The 11,413-nt window shown below is 36.0% G+C and overlaps 1 protein-coding gene across 1 annotated transcript in view; it reads left to right on the forward strand.

Annotated features, from left to right (window-relative positions):
* Positions 1 to 11,413, forward strand: part of LOC106883723 (dynein beta chain, ciliary) — a 362,109-nt gene that overhangs the window by 16,043 nt on the left and 334,653 nt on the right. The window contains exons 3-4 of the mRNA XM_089364269.1: positions 2,542 to 2,711; positions 9,073 to 9,266. Of these exons, the coding sequence (XP_089220395.1) occupies positions 2,542 to 2,711; positions 9,073 to 9,266 (364 nt within the window). The remainder of the gene's footprint in view (positions 1 to 2,541; positions 2,712 to 9,072; positions 9,267 to 11,413) is intronic.

The raw sequence follows: 11,413 nt of genomic DNA on the forward strand, positions 1-11,413 counted from the left end.
TGCATGGCAACAGCTGCCCTCATTTCACCAATATGACCAAGGAAGCCATTCAAACGCAAGGCTGGGAAGTGCTGCCACACCGACCGTACTGTCCTGATTTGGCACCAATGGATTTCCACCTCTTTCGATCTCTTTCAAATGCTATGCGCAGAGTTTCATTCAATCCTGATGCAGAATTGAGAGCTTGGTTGGATCAATATTTCAAGTCAAAATCGGGTGATTTCTACCAACAAGGTATTGAAAATCTTGTTGGGAAGAAGTTGTAAACAACAAGGGTGAATACATTATTGATTAATTAGTTGTTATTTTCTATTAAACTTCTTAAAGAATTTAAATTATAGAAAGCGGCAGGAACTTAGTTGCCAACCCAATATATATATATATATATATATATATATATATACATATAAGGTGGTCGCCTACTCCATATACAGAGTTTGTCCACCCCCTGTAGCTACACCTTAGCACCATTATGGTGTCTGAGGTGGCTTTTTAAACCAGACAATGTTCTGAAAAAGCACCCACATAAATTGCACCTCTGATTTGGACCACCAAGACCTGCAGATAAGTTCTGATCTTTGTGGATCTTAAGATGTCTTTTGAGGCCTCCGTTGGATTTGCAAACCTACTGGCATATACTGCATTCAAGAGTTAGAGGTAATTGTTGGAGAATTTCTACAACTTCACCAGCCCTACTTTCTGGCTTCCTAATTCCTCCGATTGTAATCCTATGGACTATTTGTGAGGTGTGGTTGAGAAAGACACTAACTGCTCTACCTGCAACATCAAGGCCAAACTCATGGCCAAGATGAAGGAAGTGTTTGAAGATCTTCCCACAGACATAGTGAGGAACACATTTGCTAGTTTTGGGAGCTGTCTTGAGGCTGTGGTTGAAGCTGAGGGCAGCTAATTTCAGTAAACTGTTATTTCCCAGCCATAATCTACATGATGTGTTTTGATTTTTTAAATACTTTTAGTTTTGGATGAGATATAGTTTTCTTTTCCTTTTAGGCAAACTGTCAGATTTAGCCCAAACACTGTGTGTGTGTATGTATACACACACACACACACACACACACACACACACACACACATATATATATATATATATATATATATATATATATAAGAAGCTTACTTTCAAACCCAATAAAAGTGCATATTTGGTCAATTTCATAATAACCATTAAAACACAATCTACAAGCTGCTGGCTTTGCACACATGAAATTTTGTTCAGCCAAACTGGGATAGATGCCATATAGAGAGTAGGCGAATCTTAGTCTTCCAATCAAAATCAAATATATTCAAGTTGTTTTAAACAATTACTCAGAAGTCATTCTGATGCACATATCCGGTTTTGAGTGATGGCACCTGTACCAGTGGAGCGCTAAGAGCACTGTTCGAGCGTGATTGTTGCCAGAGCAGCTGTCTGGCTTCTGTACCGGTGGAACGTAAATAGCACCATTTGAGCGTGATCGTTACCAGCATTGCCTTCCTGGCACTTGTGCCGGTAGCACGTGAAAAGACATTCGAGTGAGATTGTTGCCAGTGCCGTTGGACTGGCTCCTGTGCAGGTGGCACATAAACTACACCATTTTGAGTGTGGCCGATGCCAGTACCGCCTGACTGGCCTTCGTGTCAGTGGCACGTAAAAGCACCCACTACACTCTCGGAGTGGTTGGCGTTAGGAAGGGCATCCAGCTTTGCCAGATCAGATTGGAGCCTGGTGTAGCCATCTGGTTCCCCAGTCCTCAGTCAAATCATCCAACCCATGCTAGCATGGAAAGCGGACATTAAACGATGATGATGATGATGAAAGTAAGCTCTCCATATATCTGTAGAAAAAGAGAGGGGGTGCTTTTTCAACTGCAAGACTGCCACTTCCATATGGGCCTGTACAGCCACAGCAAATGCGGCACTATCATCAGCAAATGCGGCACTATCATCAGCAGCCGACAAAATTCTCCAGGTGCAGATCCATGGTCTTTTGAAACTGATGGCTGCCTATCTATGTAGACAGACTGATGCAGCAAGCAGGGTATAGGGCAGCAACCTAGCTACAATCTCAACATTTCTCTCCAGTCTGATGAGGCAAACTATCCAGATATAATTATCAAGGCCTGGAATGAAAATGTCTGTACTCTAATAGACAAATACTGTAAATATAATTGTAGTGTATCCTGTAGGTGTGATGTTATGAATGGCACTGTTTCCTATTGCTGTGATTATAGGAATGTAGTGCGTGTTATTTACTTCTGGTGAAACCATTATAATGTGGACCTATGACTAAAGGGTTCTAGCTATGATCATTTCACCTTTATTCAGGATTAATATAACTCGTATTACATTATTCAATATATGCTTTCATTTTTAGATAAGATTTGGCTGGAATTTCTAGCAGTTTGAATGACTTTTTATAAGAATTTACTAAAATTTTATATTTGTTAATCATTTAATCAGAAAAGATGATGTCTGTCTACCTTTCCTTTCTTGATTATATTAATTTTAATTGTCATAATTATGTTTCATAAATTTGTATAGAAGAATTCTGCTTGAATTCTTGAGAAAAGAACACAACACTCAACTGTGCATCTTCACCAAGAATACTGGAACCCTTCACGCTGCTCTCCAACCACCATCAGCATTGTATACAAAATCATTATTCTTTCTTAAAAGACAGCAACACTGGATTATCACACCAAATAATATTGGTAAGTAGATCCTGTTATATTGTTACTGTTGAGGAAATGTTACTGGACTGATGTGAGGTTTGATAACAACAATTTCTTACATTGGCACAACAACATCAAGAATTTGTGCAAAAAGCATGGCTGTGTGGATGCATTAGCTTGGCTGCATGGTGAGACGTTTGCCTCCCAACCACACAATCCTAGGTTCAGTCCCACTGAATGGTTCTTTGGGCAAATGTTTTCTGCTATTGCTCCAAACTGACCAAAGCCGTATGAGAGGATTTGATAAAGAGAAATTGAAAGAAGCATGTCTTTTCTCTCTCTCTCTCTCTGTCTCTCTCTCTCTGTCTCTCTCTCTCTCTCTCTCTATCTCTCTCTCTCCCTCCACTGCTTAACAACCAGCAGTTCAACAAAAAACACTGATAGAGTAAGTACTAACCTTAAAAAATAAGTCCTCGGGTCAATTTGTTTGACTAAAACCTTCAAGATGGCACACCAGTTTGGCTGCAGTGCAACGACTGAAACAAGTAAAAAATAAAAATTCAACTTGATTCCAGTATATTTTTTGTACTTTGGTTTTTTTAATATAATTCCATTCGCATCAAGGATGTTTTATAAGTTAATTAATCAACTGATAATTTATTTCATTGATCTCACTCCTGTCATCTGGGGGTGGAAAGGCAGAGTTGACCTCAACAAGATTTGAACTCAGAACATTAAGTGCTGTAAATATTGAGTCATCCCATAAATAACGTGTTTTTTTTCAATTGCATGAACTAAAAGTCGGAGAGGTGTGGGATAAACTACCTGCATCAACTTGCTATAAAAGCAGGTAGTAATTTTAACTTGTTCTTATACTTAGTACAAGTTTTAAAGAGTGCAGTTCGATTTTAATATTTTTTCAAAGCTTTAATGGAAGTGACAAAGGAACATATTCAGCATATTTTGCTTTAGGAGTTCAAAAAAGGCAACAGTGCAATGGAAATTGTGAGGAACATTAATATAGTATATGGAGATCGGACAATAAGCGTAAGCCAGTGTCAACGGTGGTTCCAGAAATTCTGAGTCAAAAACTACAGCTTAGAGGATGAGCCTTGTACTGGAAGATCTGTAGAGCTTGATGAGGACATGTTGCAAACCCTGGTGGAACAAAATCCCATAACTGTTGAGGAACAAGCAGAGGAGCTTGGATTTGGCCATTCAACTATTCATCAACATTGGAAAAGTCAGCAAATTGGGTCAATGGGTTCCTCACAAACTTTCCAGGTCTATTCACGCACAGAGAGTGAATGTGTGCTCTTCTTTGCTGTCATGTCTCATGAAAAATGTCAAGTGCTGAAGACAGTGGATAGGGAAAGGAGAAACACTGGCACCCCAGGCTAAGAAGGTCTTCACCCACGTAAGGTGTTATCTGTTTGGTGGGATATGAATGGCTTAGTCCACTTTGAACTTTTAAAGCCAAACCAAGCAATAACAAAGAAGATCTACTTCGAGCAGCTTAAATGGCTTAAGTCAGTGGTAGAAGAAAAAACTACCATCTTTGGTTTCAAGACGAAAGGTGTTCTTCCATCAAAATAATGCTTGGTGACATACAGCGAGGATGACTTTCCAAAGGCTGGAGTAGTTTTAATGGGAAATGATGCCCCACCCACCATATTTGCTGGACATTGCATCATCTGATTATCATTTATTCTGCAGTCTTCAAGATCATTTGGACAGAAAAATATGAATTCTGTAGATGAGGTCAGAAGAGTACTGGAGGAGTACTTTTCATCATAGACAAATGAATTTTGGAAGAAGGGCCTTGCAAGTCTACCAGATAGATGGAAGAGCATTGAAGAAAATGAAGGAGAGTATACATTAGACTAAAAAAGAACTTTATCTTAATTTTGAAAAATAAAAGAAATATTAAAAAACCGCATTATTTATATGGAAGGTCCCAATAAATACTGTAAGCATTTGATTTTATCAACCCCTTACTCGTCAACTTGGTACTCATTTATCAACCTTATTTAAAAAAAAACTGGCACTCCATTGGTTGTGACAGTGAGGATTCCAGTTGATCTGATAAATGGAACAGCCTGCTTGTGAAATTAATGTACAAGTGGTTGAGCACTCCACAGACAGGCATACCCTTAATGTAATTCTCAGGAAGATTCAGTGTGACACAGAATTCAAAGACTGGCCCTTTGAATTACAGGTACTAATCATTTTTGCCAGCTGAGTGGATTGCAGCAGTGTGAAAGGCATGCATTTTCACTATCAACCTTGTTCTCACTTATCAATCCCACATTTATTTATCATGCCAATACTCACATATAAACCTCTTACTCATTTCTCACCTCACTACTCATCATTCTTATATTCATTCATCACTCTCACATTCATTTATCAACCCTACATTCATTTACCATATCTGTTCACATTCATTCACCAACTTCATGCTCATTTGCCAACATCATACTCATTTACCAATCTCAACACCCATTTATCAAATCTATCCTCTTTTATTCGCATATCCTCTTCAGTCTATACTCATTTATCAACCCCATTCACATTCATCAGCCCTTAGTCATTACACTGAGTAACACGATTTTTTGTCCTTGGGTAGCAACAGTTACTTCCTATTTGCTTAACTCAAGAAAACATGAAAAATCGTTAATATTTCTTTTAAGTTTTGCTTTTGTCACATTTATTCAAACTCCAGGGGATCCCTCTCATTACATGGCTATGATGCTCCCCCACTACTCCTGCTCATGATCAGAGATGCATGTATTGTCAGCCACTAAGTGGTTAAGGTCAAGCAACTGACAAGCAAATCTGTAGTATTGAGCAGAATATTTGCTATAATATTTCTGCTTCAGCAACTCATCACTGAATCAGTCTGAAATGTAATTGAAGATAGGTAAGTTTCAAAACATTGATGTTCAGGTAACAAAAGCAAAATCTGAAAGGAATAGTAGACATTTCCTTTGATTTCTAGATAGAAACAAATAGGAAATAACACTTACTGACCAAAGACAAGAACAAAAAAAAGAAAAAAAGCATAAACACTTTGCTACAAAGTGCTATTAACACCATACTCATATATAAACTTTCTACTCATTTATCAACGTAACAAAGTTGATGAAAAATCATGTTGACCATCAGAGAATTTGCTTTCAGATTATAAAGAAGCATAATTATATGCTACAATGTATTTTGTGTATCATCCTATCGTTTCTGAAACTCCATCACTGCTACTGCAAGAAAAGAATAAATGTTTTCCTCTGCTAACTATGCATTGTACCACACAACATGTGAAATACTTCATATTGTGCATGTGAAATTGAATATGTAAACTTGCATCATAATGTAAAGTAGCATGACTCTGATCCTGTTAATCCTTGTCAGTAAATGGCTTATCTTAATTTTGATTAACTTTGAGCTCAAGCATAATCATATGCTTGATCAAAGGAATATTGGGATTAGGTAAGCAAGATATTCTAATACGAACTGAAATTAGGATCATTTAGTTGTTAATCATGAATCCCCTTTAATCCTTTAGCATTCAGATTATTCTGCGAAATGTGATGCTTATTTCAACATATTGTTTTAAATTGATCATGCACAGATGTAGGAGTGGCTGTGTGGTAAGTAGCTTGCTTACCAGCCACATGGTTCCGGGTTCAGTCCCACTGCGTGGCACTTTGGGCAAGTGTCTTCTACTATAGCCTCGGGCCAACCAAAGCCTTGTGAGTGGATTTGGTGAATGGAAACTGATAGAAGCTCGTCGTATATATATATATATATATACATGTGTGTGTGTGTGTGTGTGTTTTTGTCCCCCTAACATTGCTTGACAACCGATGCTGGTGTGTTTACATCTCCATAACTTAGCGGTTCGGCAAAAGAGACTGATAGAATAAGTACTAGGCTAACAAAGAATAAGTCCTGGGGTAGATTTACTCAACTAAAGGCGGTGCTCCAGCATGGCCGCAGTCAAATGACTGAAACAAGTAAAAGAATAAAAGAATATCATAGGCACAGGCTTTCCTGCCATATGGTTCTAGGTTCACTCCCAATGCATGGTACCTTGAGCAAGTGTCTTCTACTATAGCCTCGGGTCGACCAAAGCCTTGTGAGTGGATTTGGTAGATGGAAACTGAGAGAAACCTGTCATATATAGGTGTATATATCTATATCTGTATATATATATATATATATATATATATATATATATATATATATATATATATATATATATATCAACATGTGTGTATCTATGTTTGTCCCCCACCACCACTTGACAATTAGTGTTTGTGTGTTTACATCCATATAATTTAGCAGTTCAACAAAGAGACTGATAGAATAAGTACTAGGCTTAAAAAAGTACTGGGATTGATTAGTTCAACTAAAATTCCCCAAGGCAGTGCTTCAGCATGGCCACAGCTTAATGAGTGAAGCAAATAAAAGATAAGTGATAAAAGATATAGCTTGTGGCTTCAAGATTTCAATGATGTGATTGTTTATTTTTACAATGACATTGTAGGACAGGTGAGAGATGTTGGATCTGGCCAGTTTGAACATAATAGAGGCAGAATATTTTGGCTGGATATCATCAGATTAAAATATTCACAAACTTTTATGCACATAAAATAAAGTTACAAGAATGGTACATAGTCAGATTCGAGGGCAGCAGTAGCAGAAATGGAGTAGGGGATGATGCTGGGGGGAGGGTCATATTGCTACTAAGAACAATCACACACACACATACACACACATGTACACACACACATGTAAATACAGACGCATATGCATATAAGGATACACATCACAGTAGAACAGAATGGAATATGCAGAGCAAGAGCACACACAAAGATGGAAAGTGTTGCTGAGGAGGTCACAGATGTGTGACAAAAGATTTCCGGACAATGAACATGTCAGAATAAGAACAGTAATAAATGAGTGAAGAATGAATATATTAGTGCGTGTGTTTATTTGGCAAAATAAATAAATAAATAAATAAATAAATGGCCATCCCAAAGTACAACAATATCCGATACTACTTTGGGAGTTATTTCTAAACATATTTCATAATAATAATAATTCACAATTAGAATTTCTGACATAGGTACAAGGACACATGTTTATGGGGAGTGGGTAGTTGATTAAACCAACTCTCGTAGTTGATTGGTGCTTTATTTTATTGACTCTAGAAGGATGAGAGGCAAAGATGACCTTGACAAGATTTGAACTCAGAATGTAAAAAAAAAAATATATAATTTAAGGCTTTAATAAATTTATAATGTTTGAGAATCTTGAAAAATATTATTTGTTATTTTGTTATATGTATAGAAATGATGGTGCATGACCACAGATTACAGACTGAAGTATGGGTTCAAATCCCACCTCTGCCAATCAATTTCTATCTTATAGGTGCAGGCATAGCTGTGTGGTTAAGTTCATTTTGCAACCATGTGATTTTTGGTTCAATCCCACTGTCTTCTTGCAACCTTGACCCAATCTATGCCATTGGAGTGAATTTGATAGATGGAAACTGTGTGGAAAACAGCTGAATCTATATCTGTGTATGTGTCTGTGTACATATGTATATGTATGTGTATGGGTGTGTCTGTGTATGTGTTCTTCCTCCACTGCTTGACAACAGGTATTGGTAATTGATTTTGTATTCTTGTAATTGAACTAGTATTCTTTGTTATGAAATGTACTTTGACTTCATATCTCAATTTTACATTTAGTTTTGTACATTCTGATAACATTTTAATTGAATAACAAACCAAATTTGTTTAGCAGTATACTATACATCTATTATAATACAGAAACTCCAGCCTCAATGAAACATTCCTTACATAGTCATCTTTGTATCATGCTTAACTCTTTCTCTCTTGAATGTAATGTTTATTTATTCACATTGTTTGAATTAATCATGCATTAACTCACAGCTTTGAGATTTTGATGGTGTGATTGTTTATTTTTAGAATGACATTGTTGGATGGGTGTAGGAGGCTGGATCTGGCTAGTTTGAACATTTGGGGTTGAATATGACCAGTTTAAATGCTAAAGGGTTAAAGTAGACATTGTTGGAGGACATCTAAAATGCAATATTCATATTGAAAAAGCATCTCTTATAGACATATAGTATTTTAGAAAACAGAAATGTGTCAGTAGCAAAAATTGTCCAGCAGTGTTTTTTGTGTTTTTTTAACACAATATGTGTACAGGAGATGCTTACTTGAGAAAAATAACACAGTTTAAAAGGGTTCCAATGATGTATCTGCTTTAAGTATGATTTACCAATTATTATTTTGAACTAATATTTCTTCTGTCATTAATAACATATTTCTTAGATATTTTAAAACAATATATATATTTTTCACAGATGATGAAATCCTGTATTTTGAATGTCTTCCTATTCCAATGGAGCACCTATATTTGGAAATCAAAGAAATATTTCTACCTTTCATCTGCAATAATATAGTTCTTTCAAAGACAACAAACCATGAAAGCAACAAAATACTCAATGTTCTGCACAGTTTATTCTATTCTGTTGAAGTTGCAGACAAAATGGCTAAGGTAAATATATTTTAAAATGGTTGGTACTAGGGGAAGGAAGTTTTGTTGTGTTGGCACTGTATCCAGATTTCAGTTATTGCAATTACTATTTAACTCTGATTCTAGAAACATTTATTGTTTTGAATCATTTTAACCTTTTAGCATTCAGATTATTCTGTCAGATGTAATGCTTATTTCTTTTACTTTTTTTTTACTTGCTTCTGTCATTTAACTGTGGCCATGCTGCAGCACTGCTATGAAAGGTTTTAATCAAACAAATTGACCCTGGGACTTATTTTTTTTTTTAAGCTTGATACTTATTCTATTGGTCTATTTTGCTGAACTGCTAAGTTACAGGGATGTAAGCACACCAACACTAGCTGTCAAGTTGTCAAGCAGGGGTGAGGGACACCACACACACACACACACACACACGCACACACACACATACACGCACACGCACACACACACGCACACACACACACACACACGATGGGTTTCTTTCAGTTTTCATCTATCAAATCCACTCATCAGGCTTTGGTCAACTTGGGGCTATAGTAGAAGACACTTGCCCAAGGTGCCACACAGTGGGACTGAACCTAGAAACATGTGGTTGGGAAGCAAACTTCTTACCACATGACCGTGCCTGCACCTATTTACATTTATTTGCACCTTTTAAAAAATTAATTGTGCATTATCTCATAGCTACAAGATTTTAATGATGTGACTGTTTATTATTAGAATGACATTGGGGGGTAGGTGCAAAGAGCTAGTTCCAGGCATTTTGACCATAAAAGAAGTAGAACATTTGGACTGGAATGTGAACAGGTTAAGCCATTTTCAATATACTTGGAAAAGTTTGACTGACAAAATTCTCATCTAACTTCCTCTAAAAGAATTCAGTCTCCATAAGAAAACTAAAACACATTTCACTCTATCGTACCAAACATATTCCGACAAAATAATTATTTTAACAACCAAATATGTCATAGGGTGATGACAGAATACATGTAGTAATCAGACTTGTGAAACTCAGGGGAAAAAAAATAGATGTATTTTAGAGTTACTGGTTCAAACTAAGTTACAAGTTAAAATTAATGGCTATGATGGAATTCTTGTTGTACTAATACATATATTTAATTGGATTATTGTAAAATATTGGAATCAAACAATTTAGCTGAGAAAGACTATTGGAGAAAAGTTGTTATCCAGAAAAATATTTATGTATTAGTATAATTTTGAAAACTAAAAGAGTTGATAAATATGTTTCTACACAAGTACAGGTGACTTTTGTTAAAAATGAAGACTAGAATATATTTTAGTATTCTTTCATTGTATTTCTGGTTCAATCATAAGAATATGACCCTTATGGAATATCTGTGTTCAAGGATAGTACTTTATTTATGATTTATTTTATTGACATGGTCAGCTTGAGAAGGAATTGAACTCTGAATGTAAAGGTATGTGACCAAATACATTATAGCATTTGGTCTCAGACATGATAATGTCTCTTACATTGTGCATATATAAAGGAAAGTAATTCAGTTCTGTCACTGTGATAAAATCAATGATAAACAGTTTGATAAAACTTGAAACTCATAAACCTGTAAAGCTGGTTTATCATTTATTAAAAAACAAAATAGTTTCTTTTCTGGGAATTAATTTTTGAAATTTTTATTCTTCTCAAATGTCATATTTGCTGGTGATCTGCACATGTAAATGCGGTTATTTCACTTCACTGTCATGACAGATGTACTTGAGACAATTATGATCACCATATTGCACAGGCATAGCTGTGTAGTTATGAAGTTAGTTTCATAACTACATGATTTTGAGTTCAATTCCATGCAATGGAATTGAGCTCAAGACAATGCTTAGGTAAGCATTGTCTTCCACAAGTCTGTTGACCAAATCATGGTGACAGAAACTGTGTGGAATCCTTCTGGGAGTCAGATTATTCTTGATCTTGGGTGGTTGACTTAATCCACCACTCAGTTTAAGCCTTTTGGTATCAAACCACCTGATATTGCCCTTGCTTCTATGATACAAATTTTCTAATTGAAAGTGGATCTAAGTTTAAACTTTTTGCCAAAATTCCTTGCCAATTTATGTTCCAAACACCAACTTAATATTGGCAAAGTCATTTTCATGAATTCTTCATATTTTTT

This window comes from Octopus bimaculoides, chromosome 16, assembly GCF_046866305.1.
Source record: "Octopus bimaculoides isolate indiv1 chromosome 16, ASM4686630v1, whole genome shotgun sequence".
NCBI lineage: Eukaryota > Metazoa > Mollusca > Cephalopoda > Octopoda > Octopodidae > Octopus > Octopus bimaculoides.